The sequence below is a fragment of the Prionailurus viverrinus genome, chromosome B1 (genome assembly GCF_022837055.1).
Source record: "Prionailurus viverrinus isolate Anna chromosome B1, UM_Priviv_1.0, whole genome shotgun sequence".
In the NCBI taxonomy this organism is placed as follows: Eukaryota; Metazoa; Chordata; class Mammalia; order Carnivora; family Felidae; genus Prionailurus; species Prionailurus viverrinus.
In genome coordinates this window covers 20,560,569-20,588,491 of record NC_062564.1, presented here as the reverse complement: position 1 = coordinate 20,588,491, position 27,923 = coordinate 20,560,569, and the positions used below count along the sequence as shown (strand labels likewise).

General features: G+C 34.6%; 1 protein-coding gene across 20 annotated transcripts in view; it reads left to right on the top strand.

The window, feature by feature from the left end:
• Window positions 1-27,923, top strand: part of PCM1 (pericentriolar material 1) — an 80,607-nt gene that overhangs the window by 5,902 nt on the left and 46,782 nt on the right. For 10 of the 20 annotated variants that reach the window (XM_047854933.1, XM_047854931.1, XM_047854932.1 and 7 more), the window contains 15 exons: window positions 6,792-6,909; window positions 8,595-8,840; window positions 9,851-10,120; window positions 10,840-11,010; window positions 11,196-11,312; window positions 12,772-12,954; window positions 17,746-17,923; window positions 18,082-18,171; window positions 20,528-20,637; window positions 22,102-22,318; window positions 24,097-24,295; window positions 25,453-25,626; window positions 26,131-26,288; window positions 26,404-26,639; window positions 27,744-27,898. In XM_047854933.1, coding sequence (XP_047710889.1) covers window positions 6,814-6,909; window positions 8,595-8,840; window positions 9,851-10,120; window positions 10,840-11,010; window positions 11,196-11,312; window positions 12,772-12,954; window positions 17,746-17,923; window positions 18,082-18,171; window positions 20,528-20,637; window positions 22,102-22,318; window positions 24,097-24,295; window positions 25,453-25,626; window positions 26,131-26,288; window positions 26,404-26,639; window positions 27,744-27,898 — 2,600 coding nt within the window. In that variant the 5' untranslated portion in view covers window positions 6,792-6,813. The remainder of the gene's footprint in view (window positions 1-6,791; window positions 6,910-8,594; window positions 8,841-9,850; window positions 10,121-10,839; window positions 11,011-11,195; window positions 11,313-12,771; window positions 12,955-17,745; window positions 17,924-18,081; window positions 18,172-20,527; window positions 20,638-22,101; window positions 22,319-24,096; window positions 24,296-25,452; window positions 25,627-26,130; window positions 26,289-26,403; window positions 26,640-27,743; window positions 27,899-27,923) is intronic. The other 10 variants (XM_047854949.1, XM_047854948.1, XM_047854947.1 and 7 more) reach the window with 5 other exon arrangements.

The window sequence follows — 27,923 nt, the reverse complement described above, 5'->3', positions numbered from 1 at the left end:
TTTATCCCCCTTTTTCCCATACCATCATCCATCCCTTGCACTGATTGTTTTCCAGTGGCTTCTTCACATTTTCTGTTTTATTGTCTTTCTATGAAATCTGCCTGGCAAAGTCCTACCTTGGATGGATTCAGTGGAGTATTTTGGCCAAGGCTGATGAGCACAGCTGGGAAACATTCACACTGCAGATAGGTGCTCTCAGTGAATGTTGCCTGCTCTCACCTGAATCCTTAGTGCTGCCCACAGTCATTCTCCTTTATTCTTCTGAAATCTCTCAGACCCTGCCTCTCACCCTGACATTTAAGGCTCAGTCCTTTCTACTTCACATCTCTTACAGATGCCCTCCTCTTCCTATGAACAGATCTGCTAACCAGCCTCTATCTACTTTCTTCTTTCCCTCCTTTCCTCTGGTTTCAGTAAAAGAGGTGTTTTCTGCCTATCTTAAGCTAATCATTTTTCTTACACCTGGGGTCCCAGTTGCTCCTGCTTTTTCAGAGACCACCCACTATGTCCTTTCTTTTCTGCATCTTCAATATGTTCCTCTACTAGTTCTTGCCCAACAAATTTTAAACATGCTTTTAACAAAACTGTCTTCATGCCCATCTCTGCCTGCTTCCCTTCATAGACTGATTTCTTTGAAAAAAATTACCTAATGACCTCTTTTATCCTTGTCCCTTCCCATCAATAGATGCATTCCATTTATGGGATTGACCCTCACCACCCTGCTGTAATTGCTCATTCTAAGGTCTTCAGTAACCTCCTTGTTGCTAAATCCAAGTGGACACTTCTCTTTTTTAACGTGACACTACTTTTTTAACATGACAAATATTTGGCATTCTTACCAGTACTCTCCTTCTTTATACACTTTCCCCTTTTCTAACACATGCTCGTTTTCCTCCTGTTTTTTTGTACCTTTTTAGTGTTCTTTTCCTCCCTGTCTCTTAAATATCAGTGTCCCTACAGTCTCTGTCTTAAGTGTCTTCCTTTTCATCCTCTCCCCAAGCCTCCTGTTCCACTTCAAGTATTTTTCTGACTAGATGCCTTGCAAGTCTGTCTCCAGCCTAGATTTCTTCTCAAACCCAGCACTGCTAAAACTGAATTTATCATCTTCTCTCAACAAAAACCTGTCCTTTCTCTAGTTGCTGTAAACGTATCCTCATACACCCAGTTGTTCAAACTAGAAACCTAGGACTCAGTCTCTGACAGCTTTCTCACTGCTTCATGTTCCACATCATAGTAGTCACGAAGTCCTATTATTGATTCTGCCGTTGGAAGCTTACTTGAATTGGTCCTGTCTTCATACCTAGTATTTTGATGATTAGAAGTCTTTCCATTTCATACTTTAAAATAATAAAAACTATATAAAAACCCTAATGTATCTACAGAACAAAATTTAGAAGGCAGGCATCTATTTCTAGAAATGACTTTGATGTGGTTAGAGAGGTTAGCAGGAAGGAAAATACTTGCCTGCAACTTTGTACATTTTATAGCGGGAGATACCATCTTAGATAAATCAGCTGTTAATATATTGAGAATTGATCTACATGCAATTATTTCTTTAGCTTCATAGTAATACTTGTATAGGAGTGTGCCTTTTACGTACACTTGGAATCATTAAGTTATTAAATATTCTTTCCTCATGAGTTTTTATCTCATAACTGTAGACAAAGTTGTTTATTCTGTAAATTTAATGGACTTTATTTGGTAAATGGTGTTTTAAAAGATTTAGAAAGTATTTGACCTACTTTTCCCAAACTGATCTTAATGTATGGTTTTTAAATTGTTTTAGAAGCTTAAGTGTTCAAAGTCATTTAGCCTATAAATAGATCCTTAGAAAAAGTTTTTCATTTTAGGGGGAGTTCATCATAATGCAAAAATAAAATGTAGAATTTTGTCTTTCCAGATATATTTTTAATTTATCTTTAAATAAACTTTATTACTCTACTAATAGCACAGCATACACTATTTTAGGAAAACATTGATATGTAAGAGTTTTTACTTAAAAGCCTTAGTAACTTTCCATTGTAATTTAAATTTTAAAGTTCTTGTATTTTTAAAGGTGGTATTATCTCTACTGCATATGTAGTTTTTGGAGCTCTTATTCTTTAATGTTATAAATTATATTGGTACATTTAGAAAAAAGCAGTTGCGGAATGTTTAATTTTATTGTCAGTTCACTGAACATACCTCTCTATGGGTATCAGTTATTTTGTAAAGTTCTTAAATAAATTTCTAGTATAAAAAACAATATAAAGTATTGCTGAAAATATATGAGAGGAGAGCAAAAATGATTACATTCTTGCCCCCACACCCAACAGTTGCTTTCATGCAAGCACTTTAGTATGTATCCTTAGTCTTTTAAAATCTATAGGCAGTTTTTGCATATTGCTTGTTTTCCTCTTCTTTACTCTATGATGTTATAAACACAGGCAATATCTTTCAGCCTTCATAATTACATGCTTGAAGGCTACTTTTGCCCAGTAGCATCCAGCTTGTTGTTCAGCATTTAGTTTTCAGTTTTATCACAATTATAGCATAATGAGCGATTCCTGCATTATAGTCTCCCTCCCCCCACATTTAAGTTTGTTTTCTTATATTAGCTGTGGAGAGATAGGATTACAGGGTCAAAACTCGGTTTTAGTTCTTGATATAGTATTGCCAAAATGCTTGCCAGAAAGGTTGTGCCAGTTTATGCTGTCACCATAGTGACTGAGCATTCCAGTTTCCCTTTGCTGGAAGATTACAGCAAAGGAAATACGTATATTATAGCAAACTTAATAGTCCCTTATTTTAATTTGCAGCTGGACTTTATTATTAATATTTTTATCATTTTATGTTTACTGACTTTTTAAATTGCCTGTTTATACTTGTTTTTCTTGGAGTTTTTTATTTAATGTTTTTATTTTGTTTTTTTCCCCCATAAATTCTTTGTATAGTAAAGATACTGATTTTATTTCATACTTCTTTCAGATTTTTTCCCCAATTTGTCAGTTACTACTTATTCTGTGTAAATTTAGGATTTACTTTTATGTGAATAAAATCCTTTTTATTTCTGCAGTCCATATTTGTAAGAACTCAGTTTTTAAAGCCCATCCTGTTTTCTTGCTTGTCTATCTGTCTGATTTTTATCTTCCTGTTCTATATTTAATCTACTTAAATACTGCCTTGGTGTTATGGTATAAGGCAGCCTTTTTCACTTGTAAGAGAATTAAACTCTAAGGCATCCATTGTTTACTGAGAATTTATTTTTCTTCTGTGTCTGGACTGGTACTGGGTAGGTACCAGCCTTGGGAGAATTGAGAATTGTCACTTAAATCATTTTTCTCTGTTTTGTGTTTGAGATGAAGAATCCTGGTTAAGAAATGCTGTTAAATCTCTATGTTTATCAAAAGTATTAGCAGATTGTCCCATCAATTGGAAAATCCTACATCATCTTACATTGTAGTATTTTTATGAGGATTAAATGATAAAATGCTCATAAAATACTTAGCATGGTGCTTACCATATAGTAAGCAAAATGGATGTTAGCTATAATTAATTTTCCTCATTACATTTTTCTTTTTTTTTTTTTAATTTTTTTTTTTTTTCAACGTTTATTTATTTTTGGGACAGAGAGAGACAGAGCATGAACGGGGGAGGGGCAGAGAGACAGGGAGACACAGAATCGGAAACAGGCTCCAGGCTCTGAGCCATCAGCCTAGAGCCTGACGCGGGGCTCGAACTCCCGGACTGCGAGATCGTGACCTGGCTGAAGTCGGACGCTTAACCGACTGCGCCACCCAGGCGCCCCTCCTCATTACATTTTTCTAATTGAGTATTTTTCAGCATTTTGGTGGGGGGTGCTGATACTAATTTACTCATAGGCACTCAATATGATTGAATATCTCTTGGGGCTAGTTTTCTGCTCTCCCAACTTCTATTGCTACTTTTATTTTTCAGATATTTGTTTTGTCAAATTCCAAGAAGAATCCCATTGGGAGTTCATTAAGCCTATATTTTTTAAAAAAATGAGATGTTTATAATACTTGTCTTCCCATTAGGGAAGATAGTTTGTTTTTGTACTTAACTAAATTTTCTATTGTCTTACAGAGTTTACTGGTGCTTCTTTACATAGGGCGAAATTACATTTAGTCCTAGGTGTTTTCTTTTTGCTCACTGTTAATCAGTGGCATCATTTTTCTCCAGGATATTTTCTCTGTGATTGTTGGTGATATTTTGAACTTCTCTAGGTTTTCTAATACATATTTTTAAGAACACTACCTTTTCTGTTTTCAGTGTTAATATTTCTGTTTCATATTTTTCCTTTTTTTTTTTTTACCGTTTATTTTTGAGAGAGCACGCACATGTGCACACATGAGCTGGGTAGGGGCAGAGAGGGAGAGAGAATCTTAAGCACATTCCTCACTGTCAGCATATAGCCTGACGCCTTGAGGTCATGACTTGAGCTGAAATCAAGAGTTGGACGCTTAACCGACTGAGCTATCCAGGCGCCCCTCATATTTTTCCACTTTGTAGAACTTTGAAAACAATGTTAAATAACTGATATGTGTCATTCTTGTGTTTTATAGGGATGTCCTTTATGTTTTATTTTAATATTGTTGGCTGTTGGCTTAACATATACTTGTTTCACCTCAGATAATTATTAAAGTAGGACGCCTACTTTAATAATTGGTTAAGTTGGTTAAGTGTCCGAATCTCAATTTTGGCTTAGGTCATGATCTCATGATTTGTGGGATTGAGCTTTGCATCAGGCTCTACCCTAATAGTGTGGAACCTGCTTGGGAGTCTCTCTCCCTCTCTCTCTGTCCCTCCCTGACTCATACTTCCTCTCTCTCTCTCTCTCTCTCAAAATAAATAAAAATAAAACATTAAAAAATTACAAAAAAAAAAGGAAGAAAATTATTAATGTAATATATGCTCATTGAAAAAACCCACAAACAGTATAATATATACAACTATAAGAAAGTGTCACTCTATTTAAAAAAATTTTTTTAATGTTTATTTTTGAGAGAGAGAGAGAGAGAGAGAGAGAGCATCAGTGGAGGAGGGGCAAAGAGAGAGGGAGACACAGAATCTGAAGTAGGCTCAAGGCTCTGAGCTGTCAGCACAGAGCCCAAAGGGCTCAAACTCCCAAGCTGTGAGATCATGACCTAATCTGAAGTCGGATGCTTAATTGACTGAGCTACCCAGGCACCCTTGTATTTGTACTTTTTAAGATTTTTCCGAATTAAGTGTTTGAATTTTATCACTACTTTTTTGAGATGCTAAAATTTAACCTCTCTGTAATCTGTTAATATATTATTGTAGTAGATACTCTAGCAATAAAACATCTACGATATAATTCCTACTTCTCATGGATGATAATCCTTTTAATATTTTGCTCTAGTGGATGGAATAAGTTAGGATCTTACAGTCAATGTAGCTTGGATTTGTATTCCTTTTTGACATTTTTAGCTGAGTGACCTTGGTGAAATTATCTAACTCCTTTGAATGTTACTGTTATTATTTGTAAAGTGAGAAACCTAATATAACCCTACTGTTTAATGCCTTTCTCTGCCCCTTGAATTCTAAGTAAAGTTATCTGCCCATCTCTTTTACTCAGTCCTTCTCCAACCTGCAAATTCCACACTTGGTGGAAAGCCAGAGTCCTTCACAAGGTTATGTAGAAATCTTGTTTTCTCCTGATTCATCTCTGCTTCTGAACGTCTGCTTCCACCATTGTTCTTTTTGTTTCTCATCTCTTTGACCCAGGCATGAAATTCAGTACCTTCCTTGATAGTCACATAATCCTCATTTTTTTTTTTTTTCTTTTTAAGTGGGGAAAATTTGACTTTGGTAGAGTATTCAAGATGTAGGGGGAACCAAGGTAGCAGAAATAAAATTTGAAGTAAAGCATTTGGCATCACTCTTAAATGTTTTAAGCCACTGTATTCTTGGCTTTTATTGGCCATTCACCCACCTTGGCCTTCTTCTCTCCCTGCCCTTTCTTTATCTTGCTTACCACTACATTTCTATTAAAAACAAACCTTTCTCCACGTTTCATGCAGAGCACTTCTAACCTCTTTGAAACTTTAACACAAACCCAATACCCAGGTCTTTGGGAGTATTAGTTTTTTTTCTTTTCTTTCTTTCTTTCTTTCTTTCTTTCTTTCTTTCTTTCTTTCTTTCTTTCTTTCTTTCTTTTTTTTTTTTTAAAGGAGTAAAGGATTTGAGCAAACATTTATTCTGTTTATTTTTGAAAGAGAGCACGAGTGGGGGAGGGGCAGAGAGAGGGAGACACAGAATCTGAAGCAGGTTCCAGGCTCTGAGCTGTCAGCACAGAACCCGATGCCGGACTCAAACCTATGAACCGTAAGATCATGACCTGAACCAAAGTCAGATCCTTAACTGACTTGAGCCACCCAGGCACCCCTAGTTTTTTTTTTTTTTTTTTTTTCTACAAGCAGTTTTGGTTCTAGCCCTTAGTAACTTTTTCCTACCTCATTGCTCTATTTTGTAAGACTGTGTTCAATTAGTTAATTAAAGTAGCCTGAAAGCATGCAGGCCAGGACACATGGTGCATATTTTGAAGTTTTCCTTCCCCTTCCCATCACTACAGCTACTTAACTCATGTAAATTGTAATAGGTGTCTGGCAGCTAAATCAATTTGTTTATGGTACGTGGCTGACAGTACCTCTTTCTATTTCATTAAATCAATTTTTCTGAGATCTTTTATGTCACTTAACCTCATGGGATGATTTAAAAGTTAGTTTGTTTTTATGTGTTAAAAATATTAGTTTTCACTTGTTTTGCAGAAAATTAATTGGTAAAGCTAGGATGGCTACAGGAGGAGGTCCTTTTGAAGAAGGCATGAATGATCAGGAGATAGCAAACTGGAGCACTGAAGGTGTTGATGACCGACTTAACAATATGGTATGATAACTTCTGATCAGTGGTGTGTCGTTAACTACCAGTGTTAAAATTCAGCTTTCCCCTGCCTTAGCCAAATCAAACTCACTGAGACTCTTTGTAAACACAGTTTTGTCTTGCTGGCCAAGACATTAAATGACCCTGGGCTATTTGTTATATTAGTTGAAGACGTTTTTGTTTATAGTTAACAGATATTAATTTATTATAAGGTTTTAAAGATGTTCTATGGAAAACCAGTTAAAAAAATTAGAGGTCTATAGCTGGGTTTTAGGAAGAGACTAGAAAAAGGAACTAGAAAGTTGTCAAGAATTGCTTTTTCACTACCCTGACTATTTGCTTCTGAATTCCTTTGTTTAACACAACTTTCTTTTCGCAGACCGGTTTTCTCTCTTCTGTGGTTCATGTGTACTGTGGTTGCCCCTTCATTCAAAAGTTTCGTTTATGGCTACAATTATATACTGACTAGTTATCTTTTAGTTCCAATTTGAAATTTTTAAAGTATGATCATCCCAATTTGGATTAGATATACATCTCTTTTCCAGTCATCTGTGGCCAGGAAGGGGTAGGGTAAGTAGAACAACAGGTTGGCAAGAACACCCACACATGGATTGATTGGGGTGGAGAGACAGTTCATAGAGAAGGGAGTTGTGTTATAAATGAGGAGAATATCCCGTAAGGGTTTACCGTAGTAAAACTAGACAGTTCTTCCAGTATGGCTAAGGTAGGAATTTATAGACCTTTTTGTTGAATGACTTAGGTTATGTTGGTATAACTAAGTAAATAAAAATGTTTTCCCATTAAAATATGAATCATGTTTGTCATTTCACGTCAGGCCTTATCATGTAGTGCATTGTTGCCTGTAAAACATAACAGTAGTTACGTTTATTGCTTACTATATGCTAGCCACTGTGCTAGATATTTTATGAATGTTGTTTTTAATCATGTTTTAAAGGTGACGCTATTTTAGAAATTAGGAAACCGAGACTATGGGAAGTTAAATTGCTTAGGGTCATACAGTGGAGCTTTTCTTCAGATAATGGTAATTACTTATTTATTTGTAAGTTTATGTATTCATTTTGAGAGAGGGAGAGAGCTTGCAAACAGGGGAGGGGCAGAAAGAGAAGGAGAGAGAGAATCCCAAGCAGGTTCTGTGCTGTTAGCATGGAGCCTGATGCGGGGCTCGAATTCACGAACCGTGAGATCATGACCTGGGGCGACATCGTAAGTTGGATGCTTAGCTGACTGAGCCACTCAGGTGCCCCAACAATAATTACTTTAGAATCCAGGTGGATTCCAGATCTGTTTTCTCATCATACACATTGATTTTAAAGGAGGTCAGTAAAGGTATCTATAATTTATTATACTATCCAATTTATAAATAGTAGGGAACCAGTTTTTAAAAATGGTTTTGAAAGTATCCAGACTGACTAGAGTTTGGGGATTTATGTTTGTTAAAGATCTATGATAGGAAAGTGATCTCTTTTCTGAAGGACCATCTGTGAAACTTAGGCTAGATGTAATAGAAAATGCATTAGTAGAAATAAATAAGGTCTCTTAAGTCTGTATGTTTATGTGAAAAATGTTTTGTCATTTTTAACTTTAAGACTGACCCCAATTTTTTAAGCATATCAGATTACTTTCCTGGTTTGATAGAGGCCAGATTAACTTTTGCCTTTACTTTTTTAAAGGATTGGGGTGGCCAACAGAAGAAAGCAAATAGATCATCAGAAAAGAATAAGAAAAAGTTTGGTGTAGAAAGTGATAAAAGGGTAACTAATGATATTTCTCCGGAGTCATCACCAGGAGTTGGAAGGCGAAGAACAAAGACTCCACATACGTTTCCACATAGTAGATATGTGACTCAGATGTCTGTTCCAGAGCAGGCAGAACTAGAGAAACTCAAACAGCGGATAAACTTCAGTGATTTAGATCAGGTTTGTGAATTATTTTAAAAATCCAGTTATAATGATGAGAAATTTTTAGAATGAGTTAAATAGCTTAAGAGTAAGAAGTGAGCGGTTTCTTTTTTCTTAGTTTCTGTGTATATGGAAAGAATTTTAATTAGTGGTGTTGGTATTAGGTTCTTTGGAGGGCAACAAAGACTTTATTTCTAAACTTGCTAAGGACAAGTCTTTTGTGACTTTATTACGTATACTCTGTGACTAATGTGAATAATTTCATTCTGGAACTAAATTTTGCATGTTAGTAACTGAATAAGATGGCAAAAGGGAAGATCCAATTTATCACTGCATAAGGGAATGTTCTACATTACCTCAAATTTAAAATAAAGCTGTAGTTGGTCTTATAATTACTGAAATGAAATTTGGAGCTAAAAGCAAATGGAAATGATAATGAACTCTTGACAAACATTTTATGGTCACATCTGTACTTTAGAGAAACCAACAGTTTACCAAATACACATAAAGGTACATTCAAGTCTGGGTTGATGGTGGTGGTGATCCCATATCATTTAGTCATCTATATACTAATTTTTGAACATTTGCTATTTAGCAGGCACTGAGCTGAGTACTTTTTCAGACAGTGCTTCATCTAAACATATCTTTGTGGTGATGTTTATATTAAGATTTAGTCATTGGGTCCAAAGCCCATACAAAATCTGTGAATAAGTGTGATTAGCAATGTAAGTTATAAATATGGTGTGTGGTCCTAGTACTTCATCTAGACTAATCCTGCTCATATTCATCAGTTGAATTATGTCTGAGAAAATGAGGAATAAGACAAGTTAATCAAATTTTGATATTTTAGTAAAAGAATTTTGTAGATTTGAATCTCTTCTGTGTCTTAGTACAAAAGTAGTATATTTAACTATACTTTCTGAATCAATAGCTGATGGTGAAATTGACTAAGAACATTGGAGTTTTTTGAAAAAAAATTTTATTGAAAAATTAACGTTTGTGGGGTTTGTTTTCTTTTTCATACGTAGAGAAGCATTGGAAGTGATTCTCAAGGTAGAGCAACAGCTGCCAACAACAAACGTCAGCTTGGTGAAAACCGAAAGCCCTTCAACTTTTTGCCGATGCAGATTAATACTAACAAGAGTAAAGAGGCTGCTGTAAGTCCTCCAAAGAGAGAAGTGATCGGATCAGCACAATGTAAAGAGTTGTTTGCCTCCGCTTTAAGTAATGACCTTTTGCAAAACTGTCAAGTCTCTGAAGAAGATGGAAGAGGAGAGCCTGCAATGGAGAGCAGCCAGGTGGTAAAATGTTTCTTTTGCTTTGTTTTCATGAACTTCAAAGTAGAAATAGTAAGATTCAGTTTTACTGAGTTATGCACATAGGAATTTTAGTTGGGTACTTGTGTGATTCTCCTCATTAATCTTTCAGATTTATTCAATTTAGTGTAAACTTCCTTTTACCCATAATGATTGTAGAAGTGCCATATCTAGGTAAATTAGGGCTTCTGTTTATCCACCAGAGGCTGTGTTGCCAAATTTTGGTAAAGGGGAGTTTGAAACAATGTGATTAATAGATGATAGTAAGAATTTTTTTAAATGGTGATATATTTCTTTTGAAAACTACTTTCAGAAGTATTTAGAATACTGCTAAGGAAATATTATATAAACGTTAGAAAAAATTTACGTTAGTAATGGTTTAAAGGCATCCAGTTCTGGAAGTAAATTTTTTCAAGTAATGTAAATGAAAACAAATTTTGAAAATCTTTAATTCCCAATAATTAGAGTTGTTAGTATTGCCAGTTATGTTTTGATTAAATTCTAAATTTGATTCAGATCTTTTGCATGTATGAATTCAAATGATAAAGCTAGAAGTATCTTTGGTTATTGTATTTGAAATAAGAAATGTGTAGAATTGTTGGTGTGGAATAATTTATGGTCAGTTTTACATACTGTTTATTTTCATGCCTTTTTGTTTATTTTATTTGTTTATTTTTTACCTCCAAATGTTTTCCCTGCAGATTGTAAGCAGGCTTGTTCAGATTCGTGATTATATTACTAAAGCTAGTTCCATGCGGGAAGATCTTGTAGAGAAAAATGAAAGATCTGCTAATGTTGAGCGCCTTACTCATCTAATAGATCACCTTAAAGAACAAGAAAAGTCATATATGAAATTTCTCCAAAAAATCCTTGTAAGTTTTATACCTTTTAAATAACGTATTGAGTTATTTTTGTGGTATGTTAGTGTACATATGCTGATGGCATTCTGACTCTACCCCAGAGGAGTTAATATGTTTTCAAAAAATCATGCCATCCGTTATAACATTTTATTGCCCTTTTTAATAGTTGTATGATTTATACCACTAAAATATTTCAGGCTAGAGAAAATGAGGAGGAGGATGTTCGGACTATAGATTCAGCTGTGGGATCTGGTTCTGTAGCTGAGAGCACATCGCTAAACATAGATGTGCAGTCTGAGGCTTCAGATACCACGGTAAGCGGCTTTTTGGTAATTAAAAGTGCTGGAAATGAAGATTTAAGCTTTTCCCCCATTTTTCAAGATGATATTTTTCATAGGCATTCCTTAATGAAAAGTATATTTCAGGGAAGAAACTCTCAAGTTGTTAATGCTGTATATATTCTTTTTAAACCTGTAAATATAAAAGTTTTTCTTACTAAGATTAAATGTTTTAATGGATGATTTGAAAATCTAGTAATTTCTGATCAGCTTGCAGAAACATGGTTTTTCTATAGGTTTCATTAAGCACAGCTTTACTCACTTTAAGATGCATTGGGAAAGTTAAAATTCATCGTGGATAAAGGAGCTGGAAGTACAAAGTACCATTACAAAGTATATTGTCTGTTGGAAAAATCTCCAAGTTCTTTTGCCATTGAGGACTCATTTGAAGGCTGCTAGGATTTTTCATTCCTAGGATAGTTTTTGAACTGTAGTAAAACTAGATGACTGAAACACTGAAATGAAATGGGATACAGTAGCATTTACATTATGATTTATTCTTGTAACTCTGCAAAATGAAATTTATCAGAATACTGTTTTTTGAAAAAATAATCAGGAATTTGCAGAACTTGGAGGAAAACTTTGTAAAATGAGCTTAGTTTATAAAAGGTAGTGGGCTTTGGAACCTGCTTTTAAGCATTTTAATTTTAACAGGCAGACCTATCACCATGCATTAGTAAATTTGAAAACCTATTACAAGTAAAGCTTTTCTTATGAAAGGATAACCATGTGTGTCTATCTTTTGTTTCTGAGATATGTTCCAAAATACCATTCAGCATGAGGAATTTGAGGGTTTGTTTCCTGTTAGTATCACCTGCATAATTTCTTATTGCCTCCTTTCTCTTCCCTGCCCTTCCTAATTTGAAGAGGAAATTTGAATTTTTTTCCCTACAGTATTTTCACCAGGAGATACTCAGGGGCCTTGATCCAAACAGTTGTTGAAAATAGATTGTGCTGTGGGAAAATTGTTTTTCTGTTTACAGAGGTGCTAGGAATGATTTTTTCCTCACATTTCATTTCAGCAGAAATGGAAGAGTTGGGGAATGTGGGTAAAGGAATTCTCTTGGGGAGGAGTAGGAGATGGTATAATTGATTATTCTAATGTATATGCATATGTAATGTTCACTGTGATGAGAATTCTTTCATAAACATAAAATGACATGAAAGTTGCTTAATAACAGCAGAATAAATGTTAAAATGTGCTTTAGTTGTTGTATAGTTGGGAAATTGCCTAGAATATGATATTCACTTGATTACAGTAAGCATTAGTCTAGTCTGCAGAAATTTGGAAGTCTAAGTTTATGCCACTTGGGGGAGGGTGGGTTGATTTTTAAAGAGATGGACTGGTAAATTTTTTGTATTTATTGACAAGGCTGGCTTGTATGTTAAAAAGAGTTTGTGTTAAGAAATTAATATGCTACACTATTTAATAAAGGAGGCATCTTTTAGTCTGAGAATTCGGCCGTGCATTGAGGACAAACTAGGGAATTCAGCTTCACAAGAACAGGTTTCAGACGTTACCACAAGTCCAAAAGGGAAAGGTGACAGACCTCCTCAGAATGACAGGGAACTGAGGCCTGATAGGAAATATAGCCGAAAACGTGGATTTCCCTCAAAGGTATATTTCACAATATTAATTTGGGAAGTCTCTAAATGAGCACCTCTTTTGTTCACATTTCCTCTTCCTTATTTGCTTTTCTCTTGTTGCTATTACTCTTAAATATGTAAGTTCTTAACATGGCTAATTATACTGTAATTTGCTTTGATAAAGTGTTGTTCCTTAGTGTTTTTATTCTTTTCTGTTTTCTTCTACTCCTCTCCATGGATTATATGTGGCAGCTGTATTTAATTTGCGTTAACAAAGGACTTGAAACTTAATCCATTTTCTTTCTCTTTTTCTTTTTCTTTTTCTCTTTCTTTTTTTTTTTTTTTTTTGCCTTTGAGAACTCAGGATATAACATTCTTAAACCTTAACCATTAGTTTCTGTTTCTGGTATTTGTATTCATGATGAACATAGTGCTTTTAAGTTTTAATTCTTGTAATCATTAAAGAAAAAGAAAATGGAATAAGCTATTACTTTTCTGTCTTTCTAAGAATGAAGTATTTTTATAGTGCTTTTTTTTATTTGGTTTATATTTTTCTTGTTGGAAACCTCTTCCACTCCTTTTTTTTTTTTTTAAGAAAAATACTTCATAGTTTGAAAAAGCAAAAAAAGTTGACTTACTATGTTTTTGCTGTTTTTTTCCGCCAGTGTTTGCTCTAAATGTTCTTTTAATTTTCCATGATTTGCAAAAAGGTGCTCAGGAAAGGTTTAAGAAAACAACTGCTTGTGTAGTTCCATGTAAAACAACTTTCAATAAAAGAGCATTTATAAAATCTTGTTTCCATTTGGCAAGAGTAAAATACTATTTTAGTAATTATGTATAGATTAGACTAGTTTCTTATGTTTTATTAGTAGCTTATATTAACTAGGATTGGTCTTTATTTTCTTATGCACATTTTCTGGTTGTTTAAAATGACAAAACTTGTATTTTGGCAGTTGATTTTGTTTTTTATATTTTTTCCTGGCTCCCACAATAATCTGAGGATTTAGTTTGAAATCAGCTGGGATGATCTTCAACTATAAAATGTTAAGCAGAAGATGCCCCAATATAACAATAAATTAAGTAGCTGATTATTTTTTTTAAGATTTTATTTAATTTTTATTTTTCTTAGAGAGCAAGTGCACATGCGTGGGGGAGAGGGGCAGAGCGCGCGCGCGCGCGCGAGAGAGAGAGAGACAGAGAGAGAGAGAATCTTAAGCAGGCTCCACGCTCAGCATGGAGCTCAATGTGGGGCTTGATCCCCTGACCTTGGGATCATGGCCCTGGACACTCAACCAACTGAGCCACCCAGGTGCCCCAGTAGTTGATTAGTTTTAAAACTAATACCTTTGGAGAAGAGAATGTATGAGACATAATAAATATTCTTTGGAACTTAATCCTTTCTTAAGTCTTCTGAGTAGTGACAAAACTTAGGAATTGATAGTTGTTACAGCATGCTATCTGCCAGTTTTTCTTTTTTAACTGAAGTAGAAAATACTTACTTTCAAAATCCATTTTTCTGGTTTTTAGTTCCTTTGAATAATGTCATTATATGTGAATATTATTCTCTATTGAACTGTCGGAGTTTATTCCAATTTGATTCTCTTTAATCTTTTGATACTTAGGGCCTTCCTACGGTAGTTCTATCAGTACTCTGTTCGTAATATTTTTTTAGAAAAAAACCGTAATTCTCACCAACTGCCTTGGTTTCTCCTCTGCTGTGGAGAATTGTGTTCTCCCCACCTCACCTTCATTTCCTACTTAACATCCTTACAAGATGTCATATTCTTTTAAAAGAGTAGGAAAAAGTGGAGTTCTTAACTGAAATTCAGAGCTTAAAGCATCATTGTAAGTTGCAGTGGGACAGGAAATGGTTGATATTCTCCAGCTGCTTACAAGGACAGTATCCATTTTATGGAATATTTTACAGATATGATGACACTTTGCATAATTTTTAAAAAGAAGCCTTCTGTAAGACCCATGTCTCACTATTTGCCCATACTTCTCTTTGCTGCGTACTATCAGCTTTTAGAGACTTTATACGCTTTTAAAAATACTATCTACTTCTTTTCTGCTATTGTTTTCATCATTTCTAGGTATAATTCATGTAGGCTAACTTTGTCTCCCAAACCAGACTATGCTTCCTCTGACCACTGTGCCTTAGACTTTTGTATTTAAAACTATCTAAACACATAATTTGGGGGCAGACAGTATGGGGTGGAAAACGCTATCCTAGAACTTAGGAACCTGACTTGCCCTAACTGTGATATTGGATAAACCACAGCTTTATCTTCTCTGGGCTTTCACATGAGAAAACTTGGAGACATATTATCTGAAGTACTTTTCAGCTATAAAAATATATTTGGACCCATGAATTATTAGAGGAACTTCAGTTGACTAGAGGAAAGAAAGAATTTTCTGAAATTGAACTGTTACCTGTAGGCAACTTTGGAATTCATGCCTAAGTTATTTTTTTTTTTTTATCTGTAAACTAAAAATGTACTTGTTGAAGGTGACTCAAAAAGTTTAAGTAAAAATATGTGTTTGAAGAGTGAATGTATTCTTCGCTTCCCTTTTGGATTCTCTTTTGGCATCTGCTTGGCATGTTCTAATCCCTAGGTGTTTTTATTTCCATTTTCTTATCTTCCCTTTCTTTATTGTTTGACCGTGGTTCCTACCTGCTTCCTTCAGCTTAGATTTCCGGAGTATTAGTTTGAATATTATTTATATGGATGCAGAACTTATTAAACAGTATTAAAACTCTATTAATTTCAAAACTTGTTGGGAAATCATTTTGGATTAGTGAAGAATCTGAAGGTAATTGTGTTTACTTTCATAAATAGTTCAGGATTCTTTATAATTTTAGTATCAGAGTTTTGCAAATAAATCTGACTAACAAGGATTAAAGTTCTTTTAAAAAGTTTGCTTATTAAAGGGGAAAAACCCAGAATGTTAGTTATTTAGTAAACTCTTTAGATAGCTTTAAGGTTACCTTGAGGGGTGAATAGTTTAGATATAGTAGTTTAGATACTTTAGTAGTATTTTTGAGGGATGAGAGGATCACAAATTGAAATAAGCCAGAAGTAAGATGAATTTTGACAGGAATGAATGTAAAAGGCGAAAGATTTATACGATCTGAAGAGAAACCACAGTATATGACAGGAATGAATGTAAATGTTAGTAGCGTAACTCCACTTGTATAGGTCGGGAGAGAACTAAATAAACAGTTCATGTAAAAAGGAAATTCAGGACAACAGAAAATCTTTAAGCACTGATTTGTCCAAGAGAGGTTATTTCTTTTCCATGTTCATGAAGTCTGGTCACTCAATATAGGATAAAGACAGCACTCACTGTCCTGGCTTCTCTGATACGTACGTCAAATATTCCAACCATAGTCTTTTTACTTATTTGATTCTATTTTCTTCAGAGTATTTAATTCATAGCCATGTTCTTATTTATTCACTTACTAGTTTTATTGCTTGCCAAGTCACGGTGTAAAAGTTATTCATAATACTGATGAGTTCTACCCGGGGAGGTAGAGAAGGGAGTTTTGCATAGTTACTGATAAGGGATGTCACTCAGAAGGGAATCTCTGGAGCCATCTGTGTTTCTGTAATTTATACAGGAATCACATAGAGAAAGCAAATCAGTGCATTTTTACTTTCAAATGAAATTATTGAACTTTATTTTCCTTAATAACTTTGGTAGTGGGGGGGGGATTATTCATTTAAAATCTACATAACTCCAACCAAAATTTGGTAGCAGTGCAAGTTTAAAAGTGACTAAATGTTTCTAATAGAAATATTCTATGTAAATATTAGGTAAAATCATTAAACTTTTAAAATACAAGATTTTTAAAAAGACAAATCAATAATGAAAAATACCAATATGGTATATATATATTTCATATGTAATTTGGCTTTTTTTTTTTTTTTTCCAAGTTGTATTTAAATTGGTCTCTTTGCTTAATTGACTTTCAGTTTTTCTTATTGGGTTACATTTCAGTGGTTTTAAGATTAATGTTTAAAAATTTTGTGATTTCTTATAAGTGGCACCTGTTTAATCTTGTTCCTCTACTTTTAGGCAAAATGGTAGCATTTGGGGGGAATTTCAAAGGATTTAATGTTCTCAGACTCTGCTAAATGAGCATATGTTAAAAGAAAACATAATGATATCTTTGATACAAAATACAAAGTATTCTGTCTTATTTTTATGCTTATAAAATGAGATGCAAGTAAATTAAATCCTTTCACGTCTGATTATCAAATAAAAAATGTGTTTCTAAAATTTCTGTCCTCAGTTAGAAAATAGTGGGTTTGTTTTTGTTTTATTAGTGTTTTTTAACGTCACTTCCAGAAGTGAGGCAGAATGTTTTTTAGCCTGATCTTCTGCAGGGAGATTTTTTTTAGGGCATTAATTAACCTGGTATGATCTGTTTGTTCTTCCTTTTCTGTAAGGCTTGGATCTCGCGTGTGTGTGTGTGTGTGTGTGTGTGTGTGTGTGTGTGTGTGTGTGTGTGTTCAGCTCTTTGTAACTTTTTTTTGTACTCCTTTTTCTCCCCCTTGGTTAATTTCTCTTCATGCTAAGCCATTGATTATGCTCTTTTACTGTGAAATTACCTAACTACCTAACTCTTAATACGGCAGGCTCTCTCTGTGTCATCATTTTTTTCTTAAATCTTTTTCTTCAAGTCTACTAAAACTGTATCGAGGGTTGTGTGTTTAATACTAATTTATCGTCTACGTATGTACTTTGCCATTAGTAGTTGAAACAGGAACATGAATTTTAATAATCAGATACAAGTATTGTTGATCTTATTTTCCAGGCCAGAGATCCTCAGCAGGAACCTATGGAAGAGATAGAAAATTTGAAGAAACAGCATGACTTATTAAAAAGGATGTTACAGCAGCAGGAGCAGCTGCGAGCCCTGCAGGGACGACAGGCTGCTCTTCTCGCTCTGCAGCACAAAGCCGAGCAAGCTATCGCTGTGATGGACGATTCTGGTATGCTGCAGGCTAGCATGTTGATAAAAGCAAGCCTCGGTTAATAATGGTCTTGCAAGGTGGATGCTGGTTATTAGATAACCAGATCTTGATTGTTGACTAGAAACCTACATACGAGGCTTAGCTTACCCTGTCCTGTGCTTTCTCTGGTTATGCAGAAAAGGCTGCAGGGACAGCTCCTGGCCGTCATACTGTACCAGGCCCACAGCCAGCCTGCTCTCCTTTTCATCAGAGAGCACCCTCAAGAGGTAAAAGGGACAGGCTGCAGTTCTGTTTTTGTACCTCACACTAATAGGGCTCTTGATGGGTTGTTTTTTTTTCCACCTGTTGTACTTTATTCACCTGGGATTGCCATACTTTTCTTGTCTCCCTAGGAAAGGTCAAAACCCTAAAAGGTCAAAACCCTAAAAGTGAGGCAGTGAATAAATCTGAAGAGCTTCTTTAGCTTCTGATGTTAGCAGTAGCTCTTTTATTTCAGTTAGATACCCAGTGGTGTGCACTAGTTCCTTTTTACTGAATTTATATCTTGTATAGTCTTCCTGAGACTCAGAAATGTTTTTTTCATTTTTCCTTCTGTCACAGCCATGTGTCTATCATTTAGGTGGAAATTGTGTTGAATTCTTCAGTGTGGAGTCTAATTTTATAGTTTGTTTCATAATCTTCAAACCTCTTGAGTTTCTCATTATGTTGAAAACCACTTGTTACCTGTTAAAACTCAGTAAAACTAAGGGAGATTTTCTAGTCTGTCATCCCAGTCTAATAATTTATTTCCTGTGGGCTCTTCTATGTTAGGTCTTCACTGAGGTCATCCTGTTATTACTCATTTTATGCTGCTATCCATACCTAGCCCAGTGGCTGAGCCCTCTGATCCCTGTTATACATAATTTAATTTTGCATTTTCATAAGGAACATCATGACTCGCAAGTAACTTACTCCTTTGTAATAATTACATAATTGTGTATCATATATGTAGTGTAGTATATCATAATTAATATGCATTTTGAACCCATTTTTCTCTTGTAAAGTTCAGAGTATCATTAGCTTTTACATTCATATTTTAGGAAATAGATAATTTAGAATAAAACAATATTTAAATGATGACTAATACCAGGTAAAGGCTAATGACTAATGTTCTAAATAGTTTAAGTATTTTTCAAGTTTTAGATTTCAGAGACTTGCCTGTGATACTTATGTTATTTCACATAGTTACATTCACATCATCTCATTTAATTATCACGAAATTGTGTGTTAGTCACCAGAGCATTTATTTCTTAGGCTCATGTTGTAGAGAAGTGGCTCTAACAGAGTTTGTGACTTGCTTACACTTACATGGAATATTAGTAAAATCAGATCTCTTGAATTCTAGGTCAGGGGTCTTTTTCTGAATATATGAACTTATTTCTTTTTCTTTAAAGTGTACTATGAGGCAGGCACCAGGAGTAGAATGAACAGGAGTTTAAGAGTAAACTTTTTTTACATACTATTTCAAAAATAATTTTAGTAATTTTTAAACATTGCTTCTTGTATGAAAAACGAGAATGGTAATATTTAATCTTCTGGTATGTAAGCAAGTCAAAGTAATTGTTATGGGAAAGAATTGTTCTTTACTGAACTAGTGGGTATGTGTTAGTTAAGTGTGTGTTAGTTATCTATACTGTAATTTCATTGTTTTCAAAATAGAGTTTGCACTAGATACTTGGGATTCTATTTAACCCTGAAATTCTAATTTCTCATTGAGAAAGCTAGTATTTTCCTTTAGAACAGAAACAGTTTATAGCCAGTGTCTCTTTTAGAGCTAGAGAGGATGAGCATGGAGTGGTTGGTAGTAGAACAGTGACTGTTATCGAAATTATCATCTGAATACTGCCTCAGGAATATTGCCATAGGAAGGTAAGAACCATGGTCTTGCAGTTAGTTGTGTCCTAAGCAACAACTTCAGTAAATTACCTGTTCTGTCGCACGGGTCAGCAAGCTATGGCCAGCTGGATTTGACCCACTCTATAAAATAAAGTTTCATGGAATATATCTGTGTCTATTTATGTATTTATTGTCTGTGGTTGTTTTTTTCCCTGCAGTGGCAGAATTGTGTAGTTGAGACAAAAACTGTATTTCCACAAAGCCTAACATATGTACCATCTGAATCTTTATGAAATGTTTGCCAGTCCTGTATTAGATCATTGATTCTGTCTGGGGAGGTAGGGATTGAGACCTGACTGTATTAGCTGTGCTTTTTCAGATTAACCACTTTCCCTGCCAGTCCCCCAACCCAATCTGATTGGCCTGTCCTCTCCCTACTCCTTTGAGTCACTATTCTTAATTGGGATGTAGCAGTGTTTCTCCTTGAATGATGGAGTAGAAAAAGATGAACCACTATACTGGAGTTTTCTGGGTCTTTTTGTTTTCAGGTTAGATGGAAATTTTTATTAAAATGATTGGTTGGGAGATAAATCTGAGAATTAACTAGTTATAAATTAGGTTAGATTTTTTTTTTTTAATTCCTGTTTTTCTCTCAGAATTTATTTTTAGCTTCTCAAATTGAAATTTTAAATTAAATTAAAATTTAATTTATTTGCTTTAGTGAATAGTTGTTAATTTTCTTTCCAGTTGTAACAGAAACAGCAGGTAGCCTATCTGGAGTTAGTATCACGTCTGAACTAAACGAGGAATTGAATGACTTGATTCAGCGTTTTCATAATCAGCTTCGTGATTCTCAGGTAACTTAATTTTTTTAGTATAGTTGAGTTTAAAATTACATTAATTAAACTAGTGGTTCCCAAATTTCACTGAGCGTAAATTCACCTGTTATGATTATTAAAAAAAAAAAAAGGTAGTTTTCTAGTCATTGGGTTCCCCTCACCTCCAAAAGTGTGTACGACTCATTCATTTGAGGTGGGCTTTCCCACCGTGTGATTCTACTGCTGGTAGTCTGGGGGCTATACTGTGAGAAACACTAAATTAGAGGAAAACCTGCCTTGAATGTAGTGATAAGTGAAATTTTCTCCCTCTGTGCTACTAGATAATATGTTCTTTTTTCCTCTCAAATATTCTAATGGTCATAACCTCTAAAACTTAAGTTATATCTGAATCTGTGCCTTTATGATACTTTACTAACAATTTTGAAGAAAGTTCCTAAGTTTAATTACAGAGTTATTAAGTTATAATTTAATGACTTGTAAATAATGATATAAATACACCATTTCAGTTTATGGGCCTTGAGTAAGAAAGGGTGAATTAATACCTCTTCACTGGAATCGAGTATGAAGACGAAGTGTCTTCTATCGGCTTACCTGATGACAGTAAATGAATATGGTCTGCTACTTTCAAGAATGATTGAGCAGTCAGTTTTTCTGGTGACCCTGCAGTGCCCCATCTTAGATTCTTCATGTGTTCACAAGGAGATATATATAAGAGTGTTCATGGCAACAATTTGTTAATAGCAAAAAACTAGAAACAATCTAAATGTCCATAAACATGAAAATGGATTAATAAACTATAATATATGCATAGAGTTAAATCCTATAACCAGTTACAGTAAGTGAGCCAGAGTGAATAAATGAAAAATGCGAGTTTAAGAAGGGTACCACTTGGCTGAGGTGTAAAAATGCATAAAGGATGTATATTTTCTGTAGGTGTAATAAAATGTAAACGTATGTGAGGATGGTAGAAACCTAATTCGAGATTGTGTTTATATCTGGAGAGAGTAATGAGATTGGGGGTTGGTATGTCTAGAGCTTTAGCTATATCTGTAATCTTACATTTGTCTTAAAAAAATTGATGCAAATGTAGCAGAAGTTAAAATTTAAGCTTAATGGTGGTTTATTCATTTTATGATTTCCCAAGCCTTAGTGGAAAGAAGTGGTAGGAAAAACTGATAGGTTCAGAAATTAAAGTTCATGATGGTGATTCTAAAAAGATGGCAAGAGAGAAAATGAGATTTTTGAAAGTTCATATAACGTATGACATTTCTAGCCTTAATTTAGTTATGTGTGACCATAAAACCATATATATGTTACAGTGGCACATTGGGAAAATAGTATGGAAAGGCATATACTTACCCACCAGCACAATCTCGGCAAATATTTATCACTTTTTAGAAAGAATGTTTATGCTTTTTTAAAATGAGAATGAAACCTTTAATTGCTTTGGTCTTCTTCTTCTTTTTTTTATTTTTAAATAAGCCTCCAACTGTTCCAGATAATAGAAGACAGGCAGAAAGTCTTTCATTAACTAGGGAGGTTTCCCAGAGCAGGAATCCATCTGTTTCAGAACACTTACCTGATGAGAAAGTACAGCTTTTTAGCAAAATGAGAGTATTACAGGAAAAGAAACAAAAAATGGACAAACTGCTTGGAGAACTTCATACACTTCGAGATCAGCATCTGAACAACTCATCATGTAAGTAAATCTGGTTCAGCAAGGATAGGTGGAAGACCCATGAGTGTATATGCTGGCATCTGACAGTTATTTAGTAAATACCTGGTGAACGAATGTACTCATAGTTCCTCAAGAAAATGACAGTATTTGAGGGGAGATAGGACTTGCATGGGGAAAGTTTTTAAGATGCAAGGCAATCTGTGATGATAACCAGATAGATGGTCAATGTGTTCTATAATTCAGTAAAGGGAAAGAATAAAGTTGGGCTTTGAAAAATTGGTAGGATTTTGATTTGGAGGAAACAAAAAGAGAAGGTAAACTATTAGATACTTGGACATATACTGGATTTTTTAGCATATTCACATTTTCCTTTGAAGGAACACTAATCCAAATTAGTACTTTGATTTAAAAACTACGAAACAGATTTAGAAAGTATACCAAAAAAATGAGACACGAAAAACTTATGTAGTACATAGGGTTTAGTGCAGAAAACGTGTAACTTACATAGTTTATAACTTACAGGCTATATAACCTATAAAAACTTGGTAACTTTTTTGAAATATATAGTCATCTTAGGTGGATATAGTAGGAAGAGCATAGTTGAACTAGTTATACTATGGGAACCACTTTTCTGCTCCACAGATGTCTTACTCGGCCGCTCTCAAATAGTCCTCAGTTGCTGTCTTGACTCCTTCTCAAGCCTGGTCCCTTTCTCTTACCTAAAAACAGTCAGTAATAGGAGCTCTAGCAAGAGAAGCTGATTATTAGTAGGATCAACACCAGCTGGTCATCATTCAGCATTCCTGCTGCTCTCTTACTAAAGACAGGGATAGAAGAAACATCTCTGGAGTCCCTGTTCCTTATTTTTTACCCATCTCCTATTTGTCTGCTGCCCCCCCCCCCCCCCCCCAATGCCAAAACTTAGTATTTCTGCCTGAAACATCCTCCTTTCTTTTCCCTAACCTCTGCCGGTCTCTCCTCTTCCAGAGTATAATCTAATCCCAATGCTTATCCTTCCTATACAGATGAACACAACTAAGAAAAATTTAAACTTTGAAAATTGTTCTCAAGGCCTTGTAGTCAGTTTTATATACATAAAAAAAGTAGCACTCTGCCTACTGATGACTCTTAAAAAGTGATTTTTTTTCACACTGGGAAACTGTGAAAGCAGCAGCAAAAGATAGAACAGTTAAGGAATAGAGCGAAGAGACTGCTGGAAACCAGCTGTAGCAGTTGATAATGTGAGCAACAAATAATGATGGTCATCCCTGTGAGAAAGATAAATGACAATAGTTTTGAAGTGATGGAGATAGAAAAGTGCAAAGATTCTTAATATTCATTCATTGCCCTTAAAGGCATAAGATATCTTTGGTCCAGGTGGACAGAAAAGTAATTAACATATAGTTCAAGGACTATAGAAGGTTAGCCATCATCTAATTAGAAAATTTTATTGCTGGTCTGTATTTCATGGTATGAAGGTACTACAGTCACTTTAACCTAGAATCAGGTTTATCAGGAGAGTATACTGGTTACTTTCTAAAGTGGAATATCCTAATTCTTGTCGATTTCCACCTTGTCTTTCCTTACTGTTTTCTTGCTGTTTTAAGTTTGTGGTGTTTGGTTAGGAACATGTTAATGAACAAGTGGCCTGGCTGCTCTGTCCTGAAGTTCCTAAAATTGAAATCTGCAGAATTTAAGATGTTAATGATTTTTTACTTTTTATTTTCATATGTAAGCCAACTGTTACTTGATGCCGTATTTGTTTATTTATGGTAGCTCATCCTTTGTTTGTTTGTTAGTTGTGCCTTCCTCAGCTTCTCCACAGAGAAGTGTGGATCAGAGAAGCACAGCTGTGGCTCCCTCTGCCCCCACCGGCTTAGCACCAGTCAGTGGAGAAGCCAGTAGCCTCACGTCATCTGTTCCTTATCCTGTCGCTTCTCTAGCTGCTCAGAATGAGAGTGAAAATGAAGGACATCTGAATCCAACCGAAAAACTCCAGTAAAACATTTTTACAAACATTGTTTACATAGATTAGAATTGAATAATGGAGATAAATTATGGGTTTTTTTCTTGGATTGTTGAAAATTCTAGAAAAACTGAATTTATTTATTATGATAAATTAGAATTGTTAAGAGGTGGTAGAAACTGTGTGTGTGATACTGCATTCTTTGAGTTGTCCAAGAGAAATGTGACATTGTAATACAGATAATTTTTGTGAGCTAATGCATTCCCATTTTCCACCTAAAGGATTAAAAATAGCTGGTATTACATTAAAATGTTTTAATATTCAAATGATTCTAAATTCAGAGTTCAGGCTCTAGAATCAGAAAGCCTTGAAATTGTACCTCACAAGGAAGGCTGTGTGACCATGGACAAATAACTTATACTCATTAAGCCTCTGTTTCTTCATCTGCAAAATAGGGACAATAATATACCTATTCATAAAGGTATTTTACACATTAAAAAACATTGGCCTAGTTTCTGGTACTTAATGGAAACTCTACAAATTTAATAATTTGGGTAAACCTATTATACACTGTATAGATCTCTATATGTTTCAAATCAGGAGCCTTCTATAAATGCTTCGTAATGCCTACATCACGGATTTGCCTGGGAAGTAGTATTTGAATTGAATACTTACTACTTCACTATTGATTAAGAAACCAAATCTGCTTCAAGTGAACACTTGAAAAAAAATTTTTTTTTTATGTTTGTTTATTTTTGAGACAGAGACAAACAGCATGAGTCGGGGAGGGGCAAAGAGAGAGGGAGACACAGAATCTGAAGCAGGCTCTAGGCTCTGAGCTGTCAGCACAGAGCCTGACATGGGGCTCGAACCCTCCAACTGTGAAATCATGACCTGAGCCGAAGTTGGATGCTTAACCGATTGAGCCACCCAGATGCCCCATTGAAAGTTTTTGTTTTAAAGCTTTTGTCCCTAACATGACATTAGAAAATAGAGTGGTGAGATACTGAGTAAGAAAGGTATCCTTGAAATTAAGTTCATTACTTTATAGTCACGCCCCCTGGATGTTTGACTCGGGCTAAATTTTGTTTGTATTGGCTGCTTGTATATGAGAATACTGCATGTTTTGCTGAAATGGGTATTTTATTTTATATATATATGTATATATATTTTATATTTTGTTTATCAGGAAGTTAAATGAAGTTCGAAAGAGATTGAATGAACTAAGAGAATTAGTTCATTATTATGAACAAACATCAGATATGATGACAGATGCTGTAAATGAAAACACAAAAGATGAAGAAACTGAAGAGTCAGAGTATGATTCTGAACATGAAAACTCTGAGCCTGTTACTAACCTTCGGTAACAATTTTGTTTTTCTAACATGTTCCTTCTACTTGGATATTTCTAATATGCAACAAAAAACCCTCAAGAGTGCTGTTTGCTTTTTATTTAAGCTTTTCTCCTGTAAGTCTGCCTAAGTCTACCTTTTGGCCAGTATAATCTTACTTGCCCTGTAAAGATAAACAAATAGAGAAGCATGGAGTACAGTAGTTTAGTAAATTTGCTGTTTGTCAGATCAAATGCAGGTAAACCATAAGAAATACCTTAACATTTTCCTCCCTCTTTATTTTTAGGTATAATTTTGATTTTCTGGATGTTTTCTTTTTAAATTTCCTAATAGAAGTTTATGAAATGCAAGAGCCAGTTATTCACAGTATGAGTTTAAATGGAATAATAGCCAGTGATGATCTTAGTTTGGAATTATTTTATCAGCAGTTCTAAAACTTGGAAAATTAATTAATTAATTAATTAATTTATTTATTTATTTCTATAAATAACATCAGGCTGTTTTCTTTCTTTTAGAAATCCACAAGTAGCTGCCACTTGGAATGAAGTTAATAGTAATTCTAATGCACAGTGTGTTTCTAATAATAGAGAGGGGAGATCAGGCAATTCTAATTGTGAAATTAACAACAGATCTGCTACCAACATAAGGGCTCTAAACATGCCTCCTTCTTTAGGTATGATTGACTACTGATGATAACTTTGACATACTGTTTTTTCTAAGTGTATTTTATTTCATTAGTACTGTTCTTAAGTTAAATTACTGATTTTAATTATACGTGCTTCCAACAGATTGTCACTATAATAGAGAAGGAGAACAGGGGATTCATGTTGCACAAGGTGAAGATGATGAGGAAGAGGAGGAAGAAGCAGAAGATGAGGGAGTCAGTGGGGCTTCGCTAACTAGTCATAGGAGCAGTCTGGTTGATGAGGCTCCAGAAGATGCTGAATTTGAACAGAAGATCAATAGACTTATGGCTGCAAAACAGAAACTTAGACAGTTACAAGATCTTGTTGCTATGGTACAGGTAAATACTGCTTGACTGAAAGAACTGTGTGTCAAAACAATAATTCTTGAGTCAGTTGCTTTCTTTTAGTGTTGGAGTTGATATCATTCAGTTGTTCAGGCACCCTCTCATGGCCTTCTATAACTTACGGCAGTTTTGTATTTTTTCTTGAACTTTAATTTTTCTATTTATTATGTGGAAAGGCCTCATGCAGCCTCTCTATTCTTGTGTCTCAACTCAGTTTCTTTGCAGTTTCTTATCCATACTAGTAATGAATTAGGTTTTTAGATAAATAAGAAGACTAGATAATACCCATTTACAAACTTAAAATTGGCTAGCCAGTGTTATAATTAAGAGTCACCACTAACTCTTTAAGGTTTTATTAAAACGATGTTTCCAAAGGTTAAAGTTTCAGTTGAGGTCTTCAGAGAAAGCATGAGTAAATATAAAATTATGTAGAATTAAATGTTTTTTAAGAAAATGTAGTAGTTCACTCCCCAGAAACCACCCCCCCCCCAGCACCTTAATAAGTACATTAATTTAAACAGTAGATGTGGACCTACTGTTAGGAAGGTAAAAACTTTAGTTGTTTTTCCAGTAGTTAGGACAGATGTGAGATATTCTCATTAGTCTTTGTATTATTAGCTATTGGCACCAGTTTGGCAAACTGAAGACTAAAGTGAGAGAATAGGAAATTTTAAGCAAGTGACAGTAGACACTGATTATTTGAAATTGTTAATGTAAAAATTACATTTTAAGAAAAATTACCTAATATCAAGAGTTCCCAGATCCGGTAGTGTGTTTTTGATCTTTTTCATATTCTTTACAAAGCTTTTCTTTGACAGCTCTGTATCTGGTCATAATAAGAAAAGGCAACTTAATATTTGTCATTATTGGGTAATTGGCAATTCAGATTATAAATGTACCTTTTTGTTGTTGTCTTAGTACTTCTTTTCCTGCTATTGGTAGAGGATGAACTTCAGTGCTCTCAAAAAATCATGTACTTATTAATCTACTCCTTTTTATGTTACATAAATTTTACGGAATAGTGCTACTTAAGGTATGCATTGGACAATGTCTTTAGATATCAAGATTATTTTAATTTAATGATTTTTTTTTTTTTAGGATGATGATGCAACAGATCAAGGGGTTATCTCTGCCAATACTTCAAATTTGGATGATTTCTACCCAGCAGAAGAAGGCAACAAACAGAATGCAAATAACACTAGAGGAAATACCAATAAAACACAGAAAGATGCTGGAATAAATGAAAAGGCAAGGTATGTTAAGCTCATGGTCTTCATT